This window comes from Thalassophryne amazonica, chromosome 16 (genome assembly GCF_902500255.1).
Source record: "Thalassophryne amazonica chromosome 16, fThaAma1.1, whole genome shotgun sequence".
Classification (NCBI taxonomy): Eukaryota; Metazoa; Chordata; class Actinopteri; order Batrachoidiformes; family Batrachoididae; genus Thalassophryne; species Thalassophryne amazonica.
Window position 1 is genome coordinate 63,860,381 of NC_047118.1, and position 19,485 is coordinate 63,879,865.

A 19,485-nucleotide genomic window follows, 5' to 3' on the forward strand; every position below is an offset into this window, starting at 1 on the left:
CATGGACCTTAATACACGAAAAAAAACCTTTGAAATGGACTGACTGAGCTGACAAAACAGGACAAACAAACAAAAAAAATGTGCACGAGAGAACTGCTTAACCAAGGGGATCCCTGCCTGACTGGAAAAATCACTAAGGGCCCTTGGGCAAGGCCTTTAATCCCCTATTGCTCCCGGTGTGTAGTGAGCGCCTTGTATGGCAGCACCCTGACATCGGGGTGAATGTGAGGCATAATTGTAAAGCACTTTGAGCGTCTGATACAGATGGAAAAGTGCTATATAAATGCAGTCCATTTAACCAAGGCTTACATTCGGAAGAAAATCCAGTGACACGTACTCAGGGGGTTACCAAAAACAGAGAATTTACAAAAAGACCTCGCTGAAAACTTAGCAAAACTGCAATTAGGGAGATGGAGCCATTTCAAACAAAAATGTAAACATTGCACGGTCCAGAAACATAAAGGCACACAGAAAAACAAAATAGAAAAAAACATTGTTAAACTCTTAGAGGCGAAGTCCTTAGACCAACCAAAAAGGTACTGACTGGAAAGAAAATAATGTTTTCCTGGTGGACACAACAGGTGGAATATTATTTCAAAATCCATTTTTTTTTTTTTTTTGGATTCTTGCTCTCAATCGGGACGGTTGCATTTTTCTCTCCTCCTCCCTCCCCAACTTTCCTGCTACTGTAGCGTGTTTTGTCTGAGAGGCTGCCAGCCCTGCTGCTCTGGAAAACGGCAATATGGATCTGATCAAGTGGTTTCTGAACGCAATTGATACTATTTTTTCCACAAGGCATTCGGGAGCGGAGGACCCAACCTGTCCTGCCGGGACACATGTTGCGGGTTACGTGATGGACAGCTGGCGGAGGTGGCAAGTCATGTGCCTATACACGTTGTCTGTGGAGGACGTTGAAGATGTTTACTTATTTGGAGCTGTGGTGACCGGGTTTCTGCTGTGTGGAGCAGCCACAGCACTAGTTTACCGGAAAATTAAGAAGGTGGAGGCAGCATTAATTGGCCCGTCCAGGCTGCCCCACATGATTGATTTGATTGGAAGGACAGTGTCAGCTCAGTCGGCGGGGGTCAACCGCACGTTGGAATCCATCTCGGGGAGAATGGCTGCACTGGAAAACCGCTTTGATCGTCTGTAAGACCACATCTCTCCTCTATTCAAATGTATTTGGGAGCCACTCTGAAGTTTCAGACAGTGGAATCTGCCAGGCATCTGTTAATCTGGATATCTATTTGGTTTCCAAACACCAGCTGTCCTTCAAGGTCGCTGGGATAAAATCCTCCCACCAAAGAACACTCCTGATAGCCTCGCTCCTCGTCTCCCCCGCCTCCTTGTCTTCCCCTGCCCCTCCCATCCCAGTCCTGAGATGTTGACTGTGGGACCATGAGACTCTGGTGGACTGATTCAGGACTGGGATCCCCCCTCCCCCAGGATGGACAGATAAGGCCTGATGGCGCCTCAAGGGCGGCCTTTCCGGGCTGTCTGGACACTGGACACATCCAAGTCTCGGCTGTTGTCTGTCGTGTTTTTTTGTTTTTGTTTTGACTGTTTTCTGTGCTATGGGTTTTTTTTTTTTGCTCTCCAGTGGTGCTGCGGGAGTTCAACTCAGCAGCAATGGAGGTTTTTCTTTCCTTGTGTGTGCTTTTATGTGTGTTCATGTACCGGACCGGCTTATGTGTGTTGTTGATGTTAAGTGTGTCATGAGGCCGGTCAAGGTTTGCTCAGCCCTGCTCGTGACCTAGGGCAGGGATATACATCTGGAGCTGGTCCTCGGGCGCCAAAAAGGCGACCTCTGCTCCTAACTGGCAATTAGAATGGGTAAACTGCAGTAAACACATTTCATTGTGTAGGGAACATGTTCCTATGTGCATATGACAATAAACTTCTTTTGAATCCTTGAATCCTTTGAATTATGTCAAAAAACAAGCAAACAGTCCTACCAGCAGAATCGTCTTCATTCTTCTTCGAGAACGGTACCGAAACTTTGGCGTAGGGTGGAAGTGCTGGTGCAGCAGATCTGATGAGATCGCCTGAAGATGGGCGTGACGCAGGTTCTCCCAACAATGCTGACGATTCCGGAAGAGGGCACGTTGCGGGAGATGCCTCACAAGGAGCCGTGATGTTTTCCAGTAGCTCTGGCAGTTCAGACCGCGTGAGCGGTGCTGACGGCTCTGGAGGTGAATGCCTGCTACAGGTTCCCAGCGGTATGAGGGCCGTGGACTGCTGAGGCATGGAGTTCCTCCCTGGATCCATCACTGAAGACGAGGGAGAGGGTGACAGAGCTGCTGCGAGCCGAGAAGACGAGAGCATCTGCGAAGACGATGAGCCGACAGTAGGCGCTGGTGTGGTCAGTTGCTCTGCGTCTGGTGACGCGTGCTCCACGCGATTCATGGCTGAGGGTTCAGGTGGTGAGAGCTCTCCTTCCGAATGCTGAGGAGATATGACATTTCCAGCAGGTGCTTCAAAATACATGAACGGTTCAGCTTGGAAAGGAGGCGGGGACACAGGGGAAGCCCCGGGAAGTGCAGATATGCGCAATGATGACGTAGACTTTCCCGATGGCTCTGAGGATGAACTCACTGACGTCATCCCTTCCGAAGGGTCAGGCAAAAATTGCTCTTCTGCGCTGGTGACAGAGGAGTATGAAGGAGCCGAGGCCTGGAGCTGAGGCGAGCGCTTCCTCCTTGGTGCTGGGATTGGAGCTTGGCGAGGCATTTGTGGCATCACTGCGGCTGCCGGGCCATGTGCCTGTCCTCCTGGCTGCTGCGGTCCGGGTGGCGTCTGCGTGACTAAGCGTTGTGGAGCTGGGGTAGGGCGTGGGCTGGGCGTGGTTAGCATCGCTGCAGGTGACAGCCGGGGATCTGATGTGGATGAAGGCGGAAGTGTGATAGCAGCGTCAGAGAGGGTGATGGAAGGAGGCGGACTCAAACCGGGTTCATATAGTTCAGACACAAACAAAAATACATGGGATCTTCAATATATAGTGGGATTTGACCTTGATCAAACAGCACCTTGATATTATTTAAGTCTGGGTACGCAGACATAATGTCAGGCTCAGCCTGCAGTATTTCATCTCAAGCTGAAAAAATACGTTGTCTGCGCCAACGATCTGAACTGCCCAAAAACTCAAAAAAACAAGTCCAGAATTTTAAAAAATACCGTGGCGATTTCTTAAAGCCTCTGACCTTCAGCCTCAGATGTCATCTCATCCTCAATGTCCTCCCACTCGGAGTCGCTGTCTGTGAGTGAGAGGCTGGATGACAGGTGGCATTCGGGCTGATTTAATCCAGGCTGGGAATTTTCCCGCAGCAAAAAATTCATCCAGCTTTTCAAGGTCTGGGAAATACTTACACAGCCAAGTGTTCACCTCTACCAGGTCCAGGGAGATAATCAAACTTCTTCTTGGGTGTGAAGCAGGAGTGGAAACAGTCAAAAAAGATGTCAATTTCTGAAAAAGTGTCACAGATGGTGGCAAAATCTGCAGCTGAGACAGCAGGAAGAGAGTTTGCTGTGTCCATGATTGGCTCGATTGTTCTGTCAGGCATGGCACAAACCGAGCAGGACACAAATGCAAAACTCACAAATAGACTGGTGTAAGAAAAAGGTTTAATTACAAGCTGGGATTCGGTACACAGGAGATCCAGTAGCGACAGCAAAGGTACAGACAGATGTGAGGCTGAGGCTTGGTCCAAAAAACAGGCTGTGGTCAAAAAACATGGTGTGGAGGTAATCAGAGGCAAAGACAAGTACAAGGTCGAGGGCAAAACAAGGTCAGATACCGGCAGGCTGAATACAAGGCAAAACAAGGCAAGGACGTGAGTGCTGGAAAGTGAAATCATTCAACAATTGAGCAAGGGACTGTGAGACTGTGAGGGCTTAAATAACTGGTGATGTAATTAGTGGAACAAGACACAGGTGTCAGGGAAGGTTCTGGAAGGGGGCATGACCAGGGAAGACAAAGGTAAGTGCAAGAGCGTGAAGGCAGGAAAACACAGTGGAGTGATGAAAGTAACAAAGACACGTGAGCAAGTGCAAGAGCGGGAGTGAGTGAAAATACAAAGCAGACAGAAACAAAGTGTGAGACACAAACACAATGGCTGGTGCAGTGATATGGAGTGCGAATATATTTGGGCGGGTGTGAAAGAAACATAGAACAATGAACAGAGCTAAAACAGAATCATATATAAACCAGACCTGACAGAACTAAGAAGATGGCAGTAAACAAAGAAATGAATTATCTTAAAACTATAACCGGAGTGAGATGGATAAAAATATAAAAGTGAATGCAATAAACAATGGTGAGATGACAGTATAAACTATGACTAAATAATGAACAGAATGACAACAGCCAGTGACGATAAGATATAAATAAAAGGACTTAACAGATAAATAATAAATGGAACATAATCAGAGATAAATAATGACCAATACCTGTGACAAAAGCAAAATACCAAAAATGTGATAAACCGAACTGTAGACCAAAGCATAAATGAACAGAAACAAACTAGGACTGAAGTGACTAAGTGAACATGAATGACAAATACCAGGATAACAGAAACAAAACTAATGATAACATAAGCATGACAACCTGACATGAACATGAAACAAGACCAGACATAACCTAAGCGGGACTGTACATGACTAAAAGACAAAAGGCTCAGAACATGAAAGAGGAAAAAACAAAGACCAGAATCAGAAAAGCTGGCCCAAATGGGCCAGATCATGACAATTTCAGGTTTAGGTGTAACCAAAATGTTGAAAGTGGAAATATCTCTGCAAATTGCAGAACCTAACTTCTGGAATCCAGATCCTAATCAAGATCTGGCTGACCTTAGATTAACACTTAATTCTGACAATGTAGCTTGTGTAAGAAAATTTTCAATCATTTGGAGGCATTTCATCAGTGAGATGGGCCAAAATGTCACAAATATGATGTAAGAAGCCTTTAAAAAGCAGCAAATGTGGCAAATGAGTTGGAAGAAAAAGAATGAATGAATGAATGAATGGCCATATTATCTCAATTATAATGAATACTTTATTAATCTAAAACCTGCATTTTAATCTGACGCATCCACAAAATCACTCCTTCAAATGCGAAACTTCAATAATCAATAAATTACGTCTGGTAGGATTTGGACTTTTGTATTCTCATATGTGTGGGTCTTCTGTTTAGTTACTTTGTTTTACTGTTTTCTTTTGATATTAGTTCTCTTGCTGGTTTTTTGTCTCTATCTCTCTTGTCTGGCTCTTGGTGCCTGGTGGTGGGTGTTTCACTCTGTCTGGCCACACCCTTGTTCTGGTGCTTTTTACACACACACACGCACACGCACACGCACACACACACACACACACATACACACACACACACACACACACACACACACACCTGCTTCTAATCTGTAGCTCATCACCTGGGCGTATATAAGCTTCACTTGGTTCTCTAGTCCCTTGCCAGATCGATGCACCTTGTGCCTTCTTTCCAGCTCTTTTTGTATTTTTCCTCGTCCTGCCTGCCTCATCGTGTTCTTTGACCTCCTGCCTGTTTTCTAGACCACGCCTTTAGCCTGATGATTATTGTACTGTTGTATTTTTTGGACTGCCTTCTCATGTACCAACCCCAGCGTATCCTGCAAGTAAACTCTTTTAAAAGCCAGAGCTGTTTGTCCGAGTCCTGCATTTGTGTCGAGCCATTCCAGACCACCCAGCCTGATAAAATAAAAATATAAATCAATTAAATTACCCCTAATAACAGACATCTTGACCCCCAAAATTTTCCCCCACTATGCTTAACACTCAAGTTACCGGGTGGGGTCATTTATGATCCCGGGCATTCTTGTGCACCATTTTAATGGGTTTCTTACCATGAATTTCTCAATCTATTTATCCTGCATTTGTTCATAGAATTTTGCAAGGATCGCCTGATCCGTGTGGCACGTATAATCCAAACTTGTGCGGGGTCAGTTTTGGCCCCACGGGAAGATCTGTGAGATGTGCAACATTGTACTTCAGATGGTGTTGTAATGTGCCAACTCTAATCATTATATTTTACTGTTCTGCAGGGATCATGGCTAACAGACCTAGAATAGCAAGATTTACAGCTGCATAAGCTTTAAGACTGACTCTTGATGCCCAGAGTGAGGATGAAAATAGCTCATGATTGTCACAAAGGATGAACAATGGGTTCATTGAGATTTGTGTTAAAGTATTGGCATATCTGCTAGTCACCGGTTCTTTTATATTTGATGCTATCTTATATTTGTCGCACAAATAGCTTCGTCGATTGAGGCTTAAAGGAGGGCTTGCTACAGTACTGTAACTCACATCATGAGGTGCCATGTCTCTGTTCCAGAGAGTCAGAGAGGTCCAGTTAAGGTCCAGGAGGAGGGCAGTGTAATGTTCTCCAAGACCTGACACAAGAGAGGAGGCGAGTGCGGTGGAGATCTGCAGGTACTGATCAGCGAACAACAGAGGAGCGACTGTGGTATTCACACTGGACAGGAAAGAGGTGGAGAACATGAACTATGTCATGTCATCAACATAACAATGTCACTATGAGGTAGAGTGGAGGCTGAGCGGTAAAGACTTTAACTGTGAGCCACGACACTTCATCAGCAGTGGCGACCCAGTGAAGACAATATGAAGTAAAGCAGCATTAGCTTTTTGATTAAACATGGGGAAATTAATTGCACCCATGACACAAGTGGAGAGCTGCAAAGGTTTAGATTTTGACTGACAGAATTTTGCATTAATCAAAAAAAGGTAAATTTTGTTGCAAATTGCAAAATGATACAAATACCATAAATGGCATCACCCTTCTACTAACAATTAATGTAACACTAGACATGACAAAATATAATGTTGTACACAAATCACTGGTGCCCGTCTCATATAGTATAAAAGGCAGAATATGTTTGTGGACCTGAGTATACAACTATTAAGCAGAGTGGGATAGGGCAATGTCCAAATACTTATGGACCTCAGTCATTGCAATCGCCACCAGGGGCATTTCAGTGACACAGTATATAAAGTTCTCCTTGGTTAACATGACAACCATCTAAAAGCCTCTTGCTGAAACAATCATACAGAATCTATGTTGTAACAGACTTATGGAGTCTGTGTATCGGTCCATCTGTCCAGAGCATCACGTGCACGTGAAAATCTTGTTGATGACATCACAACATTAGGAGCTAATGTTACAGCGACAACAGTACTGATTAGTCATGCTCAAGATCAGTGAGCATGATGAAAGCTGGATTAAATCTCACTCAATGCCATTATGGCCTAAGTCGCCATAAAAAAAAGAAAGACAACAGTAAGACAATTCACCATAGCAATGGTTGGAGAAAAGAAATGGCTCAGTTCTACTATTTTGCCTCAGTGCAGTTAATACTGATTATGTACATTAATTCAGGCAACTGCCACCAATTACAAATGTTTATGCTCTGACAGCCAGGCACTGCCCGCATTCCCTACTGGTAACAGCATCAAACAAAATATGCGGAAGTGTGAAAAGCTACTCACATCACTCTTCCATTGGATTTACGACGCACAATAAAGCCAAATGGATCAGGGTGGAATTCCGTTGTATAGAGAGGATCCTGGGTGTCAAGATTCCTGTGGGAATGACCAGCAGGAAGCTGTACTTCATATCGCTGAGATGACGGGTCCTTAAACTACAGAAAACATAGTTAACAGAATGAGTTATGCATTGAATTGTGTCAAGTTAGTTTAACCATGTTTATACTGTGCAATTTTTTTAATATATTTCCCTCTGGATATTTCTTTCCTACTGGAGAATCTATGAAATAACAGAAGGACAAGTACTCACAGTGATGTGTAGGCACCCTGCATCCTCCTCTACCACGTCTAAACGGAGAGTGGCGATATCTCTGGGGAGATAGGATGGGTTGGTCCGCACCAGTGTGGCAGTCTGGCCTTGCCAGGTGGGAGTGAGCGGACCCATTTTATAGCCGGGGTAAGTACTTGGGTAGAAGCACCATGGTGGACCTGTAGAGTCCGGCAGAGGCGCGTAGCAGCACCCTCTGTCTTCACACTGTGACCGGCTCAGGGCTCTGTCTCTGGCACAGTCAAAGCGGCTCTCTGGATCCACTGTGCATTGCTCATTTCTGGAAGCAATTTCCTCCTCTGTGGGTGGGATAAGCCAACTACCAACAGAACCGCTCTGGGGTTCTGATGGACGATTAACACGTCCATTAACAGTCTGTTCAGCACGGGCTGACCTTAAGATCCTGATGTCACTGTCAGACAAGTAGCTCAAGTGCAAACAAATCGACAAAGCAAACCCCATCAGGAAGACGATGAGGACAGACTGCAGCTCCATGCCCGAGGTGTGCCGAAGACCCAAAGTGACTGACAGGAAATTATAGAAAAAGATAAAAACCACGATTATATTTTTCAGGCATCATGGAGGTGTCAGTAAATTGATGTTTGCTGAAGAGTCCAAAATCAAATTCAGTTGGTTTTAATAAACAATGCTGATGTTTAGTGTAGAGTTCATGGAAAACTGTTGAAAATAGTTTTTTTTAACCTCCCCCAAGGATGTAATAAAATCATCTGCACTTATTTGCCTCTCTGACTGTTAGCAGGATTACGTCAAAACTACCGCACTCAAAGGCTGCAGTAATATCCAATGGTACTACCTCATCCTTCTTTGAATTATCACGTGGGGCCCACCAATGCTGTTCACTGAGTCCCTTCTTGTTTCTCATATTTATAGAAACTTTAGCTGTGAGCATTAGAGCAAATGAGAATATTAAGGGTGTGTTTGTGGGCAACAGGAAAACAAGATGCTTATCTATGCTGATGATATTTTAGCTATCATCGCTGAACCTCTTTCTTCCTTACCGTATCTGATGAGCACCATAGAGTCTTTCTCAAGGGTATCGGGATATACAGTTAATTGGGACAAGTCCGAGGCAATGCCTTTGTCTTTCGTCTGTCATCCATACATGGTAGAGAGATTTAAATTCAAATGGGTACCAAAGGGAATGAAGTATTTGGGAATCAAACTTTGTCAAAATATGGAAGACATGCCTCAGTTTAACTTTGATCCAGTGTTGCTTAAAATTATGACAAATTTAGAAAAATGGGAAAAACTACCAATTTCACTCTGGGGTAAGATCAATATAATTAAAATGATTATATCCCCTCAGTTCAACTATGTATTAATGATGCTGCCCATTGTAATACCATTGACTATCTTTAAACAGTATGAAAACTTACTTAAACAGTTTTTATGGGAGGGTAAAAAAGCCAGAATTAAAATGACCAAACTGTATGCACCAAGGGAGAAGGGTGGCCTGGGACTGCCCGACCCAATTTTATACTACTTATCATTTGAAATGGTCAAATTAGTGAAATACTGGGAGCAGACTGGGGGAGGACTCGATTGGTTGAAGTTAGAAGCTGATATCTGCACTCCTTTTGAGCCAAAACATAAATTATCGCAAAAAAAAAGGACTCCACAAACCGAGTTCTTATACATTCTGGTCAGGTTTGGCTGAAAGTACATAAAATAATTAAACAATCCCATTCTGTTCAAAAATATGCATCACTTTGGAACAATCCTTATATTTGTACTGATAAGAAACCTGTGTTTTGGGGAAAGTGGCATTCCTGTGGTATTCATACCATCGGAGATTTATACAGAGATGGGCATTTTATGTCCTATGCAGAACTTGTTTGCAATTTTAAACTGGAAGGGAAGGAAAATTTTTGGAAATATCTACAAATGAGACATTGTGTGACATCCAAATTTAAAGAGGGTGGTGAGAATCTCATTCTAGATTTTATTAAGTTGCCACGAGAACGTCACACTGCCTCTCAATTCTACATGTTGCTGAATAATGATAGAAGTGGTGATTCTTCAAATATCAAAATGCTATGGCAGAGGGATCTTGACATGGAAATCTCACAAGACAAATGGTTGGATATGTCAAAAAATGGTAAATATGTGAAGGAAGCCAGAAGTAAATGCATACAGTATAAAAATTTAAATAGGTACTATCACACTCCATCTAGGCTACATACAACCCCTGGCAAAAATTATGGAATTACCGGCCTCAGAGGATGTTCATTCAGTTGTTTAATTTTGTAGAAAAAAAGCAGATCACAGACATGACACAAAACTAAAGTCATTTCAAATGGCAACTTTCTGGCTTTAAGAAACACTATAAGAAATCAAGAAAAAAAGATTGTAGCAGTCAGTAACGGTTACTTTTTTAGACCAAGCAGAGGAAAAAAATATGGAATCACTCAATTCTGAGGAAAAATTATGGAATCACCCTGTAAATTTTCACCCCCCAAATTAACACCTGCATCAAATCAGATCTGCTCATTGACATTGACTCTATGCCATGACATTGACCCTATGTGTCTTTTTGCAAGGAATGTTTTTGCAGTTTTTGCTCTATGGCAAGATGCATTATCATCTTGAAAAATGATTTCATCATCCCCAAACATCCTTTCAATTGTCCAAAATATCAACATAAACTTGTGTATTTATTGATGATGTAATGACAGCCATCTCCCCAGTGCCTTTACCTGACATGCAGCCCCATATCATCAATGACTGTGGAAATTTACATGTTCTCTTCAGGCAGTCATCTTTATAAATCTCATTGGAAAGGCACCAAACAAAAGTTCCAGCATCATCACCTTGCCCAATGCAGATTCGAGATTCATCACTGAATATGACTTTCATCCAGTCATCCACAGTCCACAACTGCTTTTCCTTAGCCCATTGTAACCTTGTTTTTTTCTGTTTAGGTGTTAATGATGCCTTTCGTTTAGCTTTTCTGTATGTAAATCCCATTTCCTTTAGGCGGTTTCTTACAGTTCAGTCACAGACGTTGACTCCAGTTTCCTCCCATTCGTTCCTCATTTGTTTTGTTGTACATTTTTCGATTTTTGAGACATATTGCTTTAAGTTTTCTGTCTTGACGCTTTGTCTTCCTTGGTCTACCAGTATGTTTGCCTTTAACAACCTTCCCATGTTGTTTGTATTTGGTCCAGAGTTTAGACACAGCTGACTGTGAACAACCAACATCTTTTGCAACATTGCGTGATGATTTACTCTCTTTTAAGAGTTTGATAATCCTCTCCTTTGTTTCAACTGACATCTCTCGTGTTGGAGCCATGATTCATGTCAGTCCACTTGGTGCAACAGCTCTCCAAGGTGTGTTCACTCCTTTTTAGATGCAGACTAACGAGCAGATCTGATATGATGCAGGTGTTAGTTTTGGGGATGAAAATTTACAGGGTGATTCCATAATTTTTTCCTCAGAATTGAGTGATTCCATATTTTTTCCCTCTGCTTGGTCTAAAAAAGTAACCGTTACTGACTGCCACAATCTTTTTTTCTTGATTTCTTATAGTGTTTCTTAAAGCCAGAAAGTTGCCATTTGAAATGACTTGTTTTGTGTCATGTCTGTGATCTGCTTTTTTTTCTACAAAATTAAACAACTGAATGAACATCCTCCGAGGCCAGTGATTCCATAATTTTTGCCAGGGGTTGTAGCATGAAACTTATGCCTGATAATCTTTGTTGGAAATGTAAAATTGAAGTTGGGACGTTTATACATTGCTTTTGGAAATGTTCTTCTGTTTCTCCATTTTGGACTAAAATCATTGCTATTCTGAAAAGGTGGTGCGGATCGGAGGTACCTTTAACACCAGAACTGTGCTTACTAGGAGACAGGTCGCAAGTTCCCAACATCCCCAAGACAGCTTTCTCTGTGCTCATGGTTGGACTTGTAACAGCATCAAGAATAATTTTGAGACACTGGAGGACTGCCACTCATCCCAAATTGAAAGATTGGTTAACAGCAATGGCAGAAACTGCTTCTTAAGAGACTATGCTTAACAGACTGAGCGACAACACAGAAGACAAGGACACAGATTGGGACAACTTTTGGAATCATTTAAAATCGCAGGACACTACAGGTAACATTTATATAGTAATTGGACTTCAGGTAAAGGTCAGGATCTTTATATATTCATGTATGAGATTAAAATTCAGTGATGTCATAAACCTGTCCCATGTAAGACTGTGAAATAGGGGAGGGGGGAGGGACATGCGCCAGCCATTTTTTTTTATTATTATTATCATTGTTTTTTTATCCTGCACATTGTTGTACATTTTTTGTGTATTTTCGCTAAGTTAAAAATCAATAAAAATTTAAATTACAAAAAAAAAAAAAAAAAACTACCGCACTCATTTTGGTGAAATTTTCACCACAGATAGATATTAGAGCATGGAAGAGTCAACTGAATTTTGGAGGTGATCCGGTTCACATCAAGATTTCACTTTGTACAGGCTTTGAAGGATTAGGTTAAAAAAAACAAAAAACTTCACAGATTCTCACCAAATTTTCACCACAGATATATATGAGGCCATGGAAGACTCTACTGGATTTTGGAGGTGATCCAGAATCAACATTTCACTTTATATAGGCTTTGAAGAATTATGTCAAAACTACTTAATGGATTTTCACCAAATTTCCACCCCCCATGCTGGTATTAGGCCTGGGAAGACTCCATTAAATTTTGGAGGTGATCTGGATCTGGATTCTGGATCAGGATTTCACTTTGTAGACTTTTATGGATTATGTCAAAACTACTTCATGGATTCAACATCATGATGTAAAACCAAGATCAGGAAGACACTACGTTTTAGTTCAAAATGGCTTAATAAGTTTAAAACTGTCTATCTTACAGACGTTTAGAAGCAGATTAAAGTAGATCATCTGGAATTTAATCAGATGAAACTTCTAGGACATTTAGTCATGTTTGCAAAGTGTACAAAACAAAATCTCAGTGAAATCATGACACAAACCTTAGTTTTAATAAGTCAATTTTTTCTTGCCAACTCATGTAAACTGATTAGCTCTAATCATAAGCTTTATATATGAATAAAACACACAATGACGTACTGCAAAGACATAATTGGTATAATGTTGGTGCACTATAATTACTTGAGATAAAGAATATTTAAAGGTACTTCCGCAAACTATCAATACTAAAGAAATTATGACATTATAATTTACAAGACAAGCACTTTACAAGAAATAATGGCGCATATAAACGTTCCCGTTTATACAACCCTGGCAAAAATTATGGAATCACCGGCCTTGGAGGATACTCATTCAGTTGTTTAACTTTGTAGAAAAAAAGCAGATCACAGACATGACACAAAACTAAAGTCATTTCAAATGGCAACTTTCTGGCTTTAAGAAACACTATAAGAAATCAGGAAAAAAAATTGTGGCAGTCAGTAACGGTTACTTTTTAGACCAAGCAGAGGGAAAAAAATATGGACTCACTCAATTCTGAGGAATAAATTATGCAATCACCCTGTAAATTTTCATCCCCAAAACTAACACCTGCATCAAATCAGATCTGCTCGTTAGTCTGCATCTAAAAAGGCGTGATCACACCTTGGAGAGCTGTTGCACCAAGTGGACTGACATGAATCATGGCTCCAACACGAGAGATGACAAATGAAACAAAGGAGAGGATTATCAAACTCTTAAAAGAGGGTAAATCATCACGCAGTGTTGCAAAAGATGTTGGTTGTTCACAGTCAGCTGTGTCTAAACTCTGGACCAAATACAAACAACATGGGAAGGTTGTTAAAGGCAAACATACTGGTAGACCAAGGAAGACATCAAAGCGTCAAGACAGAAAACAAAGCAATATGTCTCAAAAATCGAAAATGCACAACAAAACAAATGAGGAATGAATGGGAGGAAACTGGAGTCAACGTCTGTGACCAAACTGTAAGAAACCACCTAAAGGAAATGGGATTTACATACAGAAAAGCTAAATGAAAGCCATCATTAACACCTAAACAGAAAAAACAAGGTTACAATGGGCTAAGAAAAAGCAATCGTGGACTGTGGATGACTGGATGAAAGTCATATTCAGTGATGAATCTCGAATCTGCATTGGGCAAGGTGATGATGCTGGAACTTTTGTTTGGTGCCGTTCCAATGAGATTTATAAAGATGACTACCTGAAGAGAACATGTATATTTCCACAGTCATTGATGATATGGGGCTGCATGTCAGGTAAAAGCACTGGGGAGATGGCTGTCATTACATCATCAATAAATGCACAAGTTTACGTTGATATTTTGGACACTTTTCTTATCCCATTGATTGAAAGGATGTTTGGGGATGATGAAATCATTTTTCAAGATGATAATGCATCTTGCCATAGAGCAAAAACTGTGAAAACATTCCTTGCAAAAAGACACATAGGGTCAATGTCATGGCCTGCAATTAGTCCGGATCTTAAGCCAATTGAAAAACTTTGGTGGAAGTTGAAGAAAATGGTCCATGACAAGGCTCCAACCTGCAAAGCTGATCTGGCAACAGCAATCAGAGAAAGTTGGAGCCAGATTGATGAAGAGTACTGTTTGTCACTCATTAAGTCCATGCCTCAGAGACTGCAAGCTGTTACAAATGTTGTATGGCTGGGGGGCCTGGCTGCCTTTTTGTTTCTGTCTTTTGTTTTTCCTTCCAGGTGGCTTGCATTTGGGACTGAGTGGCTGTGTAGCTGAGTTTATCAGGACCTCACCCTGATCACCTGCGGCTCGTCAGGACTCACAGCTGTGGTGCATCTACATGGATTGGAACATGGTGGCATTTAAGACTGGAGTACACAGTGTGTATTTGCCAGAGACTCGACCTTGTGACCAGACGGGTGAGATCGTCGTCTCGAGAGCCATCTCATCATCAGTGGATGCAGAGAACGTCCAGGTTTGATGCATGGTCTGTGAAAGAGGAGGGGGTGAGGTCTCACGCTCGTCAGCACACTTCCTGAGGTACGTTAGATTTTGTGACTAACATTTATACAGTCAGTAAATATGGTATCCCTCACACCTTATTATATTGAGCTGTATGTAGTCGTTTAATCAGCTTCCACTGCTGTGGAGTTTTGTGAACTGGATGTTCCATGCCTGCAGGGTGGGAAGCTGATTAGTAATTAAGCCAGGAAGTGTTTGCTGTTTGTACACCTTTGAGCGTTCTCTCTGTGTGTTGAGTGTGGACTCATAATGATTCCTTCTTTCACAGACTCGGTTTGTCGCGGCCACCTGGGGGGTGTCGGCGGGGTCCTTGGGTCCGAACCAGTTCTGGCTCCGGACCGTTAGCGCTGCTGGGAGCGCACCGCAATCCACCACGCCAGACCGCGCACTTTTATATTTTTCACAGCACTCTTATGTTCATTAAACTCTGTTATCCTTTGTACCGTGCTCTGCTTATTTTATACTGGGTCCTTCAAACGCTGGTCGGTTCTCCGGGCTGCGTCTGACACATAACAGTAGTCTCTGGCCAAACATCACGGACCCAGCGGTAGCAGAGACGGTAACGCGCCGGGAAGGCGGCAGCAGACGTTCAGAAGTTATCCGGATCAGTTGCGGGTGCTCTCCGCCCGGATGGTGCGCGTTGGAGAACCCATTACCGAATACTGATTTGAGCGCTCATGCAGCCGTGTTCCTGTGTGTGCCTTATCCGAGGGTCGTGGTGGAGTGTGACTGGCGACGGCTTCGCGTCACGCTCCGACCGGATAAGAGGTTTAAACGGGAGCTGCAAGAGTGTGTCTGTAATGGGTGCACGCGCACGGCGGAGCTCTGTGGCACGGGTCGCTGTGCTTCCCATGTGACAGTTGTAGCCCCATTTCCCCGGATGAAGATAACTACTGCGTCTGTTGTGTCAGCTCCGGTGTTATTTAGTTGAATCACATTTTTGGTTGTGTGCTGCTCACAGGAAAAGCAGCATGAGTTTGTTTTCTCAGTTACCAAAGGGGTTTTTTCATTTTTAGCACTTTGGCTCCCTCTTTTGGTGACTGAGTCACATTACCGTCAAGCTCTTAAGTTGGAACAGGTGTGTTCCATTTGTTTGAGCTTGACGGTATAAATCACTTATTTGTTTTGTGTTAGTTCATTTTGTGTGGGTGTTTTTTGAGTTGGTTTTTGTGTGGGATTTTATTTTTTGTTTTTCACTATTAGGGTCTGGGGTTGTGACCCTGCAGTCTGTCTGGAAAAAAAAAGGACCCAAGCAACTTTGTGTTAGTCTGTTGGTCTTTCTTTTTGTTTCTTTCGGTTTCGCCTCCCGGGGTTTGATGGGACGGTCCCCTGGGGGATCATGGGGGGGTATTTGGGTTGTTTTTTCTTTTTTTTTTGTTTTTTGTTATGCCCTCTCTTCTCCTCTGACTCCAGCCGTGTGAGCCGTAGTGTCGGCGTTGCTGGAGTGGTGCAATTTGGTTATGCTGGGCGTTTCCCAGGTAACCTCTGCACCTGGGGGGGATGTTTTTGTTTGTTGTTTCCCTGTTCCACCTCCGGCTTCAGCACGCCTTTGAGCCGTCTGCCATCGGCGTGGCTGAGGTTTGGGGCAGTGGGCTATACCCGCAGCTGGTGGCTGGTTTAGAAGTCGGAGGAGTGGCGCCGTTTTGTGCTGTCTGCCATAACCGCTGTTCCACTCCTCCCGGTTGGCTTCTGGGGTATAGTCACGGTTGGTGACACTGGACGTGCTTCCAGTTTCCACTGCGCCAAGGGGGTGGGGTTGGGGTTGTTTTGTTTGTATGTTTTTTTTTTTCTCCTTTTGTTTTTCCCCCCAGTTTCCGCCCTCAGGGTTTGACTGTGGTGTCCTCTGGGGGGGAAAGGGCTGTGGGTCCATCTAGCCATAGATGGCCAGGGCTGGGTCCGTTGGTAATGAGGGGAGGCGTCTCCTGGGGTTGATGGAATGGTCCTCTGGGAGGCGCTGGGAGTCCCCGTGGGTGACGTTGGATCCCAGAGGGACCTCAGCTGTGGTTATTACTCCTGGAGCTGGCGGGATGTCCTCTGGGGGGTGTTGGTCCCTACATGTCGTTGGGGGGGGGGGGGTGTTAGCAGTTTTATTTGCAAACTTAAGTTTGGGTTGTTTTTCTTTTCTCCCCTTCCCGGGGTTTGATGGAACGGGCCTCTGGGGAGGGGGGGGGGGGTGTTTTGGTTGTTTGTGTTTGTCTTTTTTGTTTTATGACTAATCAGACTGTGAACATGGTTGGACAAAGGCTGACCGCACAGGTTCAAGAACTCCTGGCCACACCTGTGCTAATTGACTGATAGAAACAAGGGCAAAGATGCAGCCAGAGGAGAAGACACCTACCGTTCTGTAGATGAAGATTCTGTTGGAAGATGAATGCGGATACGGTTTCCAGCCATGGTCCCTGGAGGGGGGTGTTTCTCCTGGGCCAGGTTTGTGTGGTCGCCGGGAGGCTTCCCGTGAGGGTGGGGTACTGTTGTATGGCTGGGGGGCCTGGCTGCCTTTTTGTTTCTGTCTTTTGTTTTTCCTTCCAGGTGGCTTGCATTTGGGACTGAGTGGCTGTGTAGCTGAGTTTATCAGGACCTCATCCTGATCACCTGCGGCTCGTCAGGACTCACAGCTGTGGTGCATCTACATGGATTGGAACATGGTGGCATTTAAGACTGGAGTACACAGTGTGTATTTGCCAGAGACTCGACCTTGTGACCAGACGGGTGAGATCGTCGTCTCGAGAGCCATCTCATCATCAGTGGATGCAGAGAACGTCCAGGTTTGATGCATGGTCTGTGAAAGAGGAGGGGGTGAGGTCTCACGCTCGTCAGCACACTTCCTGAGGTACGTTAGATTTTGTGACTAACATTTATACAGTCAGTAAATATGGTATCCCTCACACCTTATTATATTGAGCTGTATGTAGTCGTTTAATCAGCTTCCACTGCTGTGGAGTTTTGTGAACTGGATGTTCCATGCCTGCAGGGTGGGAAGCTGATTAGTAATTAAGCCAGGAAGTGTTTGCTGTTTGTACACCTTTGAGCGTTCTCTCTGTGTGTTGAGTGTGGACTCACATAATGATTCCTTCTTTCACAGACTCGGTTTGTCGCGGCCACCTGGGGGGTGTCGGCGGGGTCCTTGGGTCCGAACCAGTTCTGGCTCCGGACCGTTAGCGCTGCTGGGAGCGCACCGCAATCCACCACGCCAGACCGCGCACTTTTATATTTTTCACAGCACTGTTATGTTCATTAAACTCTGTTATCCTTTGTACCGTGCTCTGCTTATTTTATACTGGGTCCTTCAAACGCTGGTCGGTTCTCCGGGCTGCGTCCGACACATAACAATAAAAGCCAGAGGTGGTGCAACAAAATACTAGTGATGTGTTGGAGCGTTCTTTTGTTTTTCATTATTCCATAATTTTTTCCTCAGAATTGAGTGATTCCATATTTTTTCCCTCTGCTTGGTCTAAAAAAGTAACTGTTACTGACTGCCACAATTTTTTTTTTCCTGATTTCTTATAGTGTTTCTTAAAGCCAGAAAGTTGCCATTTGAAATGACTTTAGTTTTGTGTCATGTCTGTGATCTGCTTTTTTTCTACAAAATTAAACAACTGAATGAACATCCTCCAAGGCCGGTGATTCCATAATTTTTGCCAGGGGTTGTATACATTTTGTTCATTTAAAACAGGGGTTGGCAAATTGTTCCAGAAAGATCCAAGAGGGTGCAGGTTTTCTTTGCAGCCACTGATTCCACCAGGTGATTTCGCTGATTAATATCACTTTGAGCAGATGGAATAAGTTAATCAGCGAAATCATCTGGTGGAATCAGTGGCTGCAAAGAAAACCTGCACCCTCTTGGATCTTTCTGGAACAAGTTGCCAACCCCTGATTTAAAATGTCAAGCTTTTCTAGTTTCAACTAATTTTAAAACAGCTGCAGTACAACATTCGGACACCAAGGTGTGCTGTCGTCATACAAGATGAGAACTTTGAAGTTAACACAAGCGTGGCTTAAATGGTCGTCAAAAGAGAAAGGCACCACGACATTATATTTAACACATTCATATCGACTTTCTGCTCCGTTAATCTTTATAGAAACAATTAATTTTAAAAGGTTTTTAAACTACACCTTCTTATAGCTTTAGCTAGCAGTTAGCTAACACGAAGCGCTCGTTCAAATGTGCAACGAATATCAAACCAATTACATATGAGCAGAAGCAGAAAGAAACAAGGCTTTTCTTTCAAAAAATCAGCGGGCAACATAGATATTAATATGTCTAAAATGAACTAATATCTTTGTTTAGACAAGAATGTGACGTACATGCATAAGATCTTCTTCTTTTGATTTTTTGATTGATAGAAAACCAGCCTTTGGTGCATTACCGCCACCACCTGATCCGGAGGACTAATCAGAACCATAGACTGTATGATCAGAAAGTTTTTAACCCCCTACCATCCGCCTCATTTTGGCTTGTCAGTATCTCAAAGAAAAAGTGAAATTTGCCATTGATGGGATATACAGGCTTAGAAAGGGTTAATTCATGATAAATCCATATTGGTTCCAAACTGTTTGAGTTAATCAGTTATAACCCTTAGTTTGACCTTTCAAGGTCACCCAAGGTCAAGGGCATGTTGCCAAAACCTGCAGCATTGCAG

General features: G+C 43.2%; 1 protein-coding gene across 1 annotated transcript in view; it reads right to left on the bottom strand.

The window, feature by feature from the left end:
- Positions 1-19,178, bottom strand: part of gaa (glucosidase, alpha; acid (Pompe disease, glycogen storage disease type II)) — a 40,293-nt gene extending 21,115 nt beyond the window's left edge. Inside the window, exons 1-4 of the mRNA XM_034190421.1 lie at positions 19,151-19,178; positions 7,844-8,385; positions 7,537-7,688; positions 6,337-6,505 (exon numbers count right to left, since the gene is read on the bottom strand). Coding sequence (XP_034046312.1) covers positions 6,337-6,505; positions 7,537-7,688; positions 7,844-8,356 — 834 coding nt within the window. The 5' untranslated portion in view covers positions 8,357-8,385; positions 19,151-19,178. The remainder of the gene's footprint in view (positions 1-6,336; positions 6,506-7,536; positions 7,689-7,843; positions 8,386-19,150) is intronic.
- Positions 19,179-19,485: the final 307 nt, after the last annotated feature.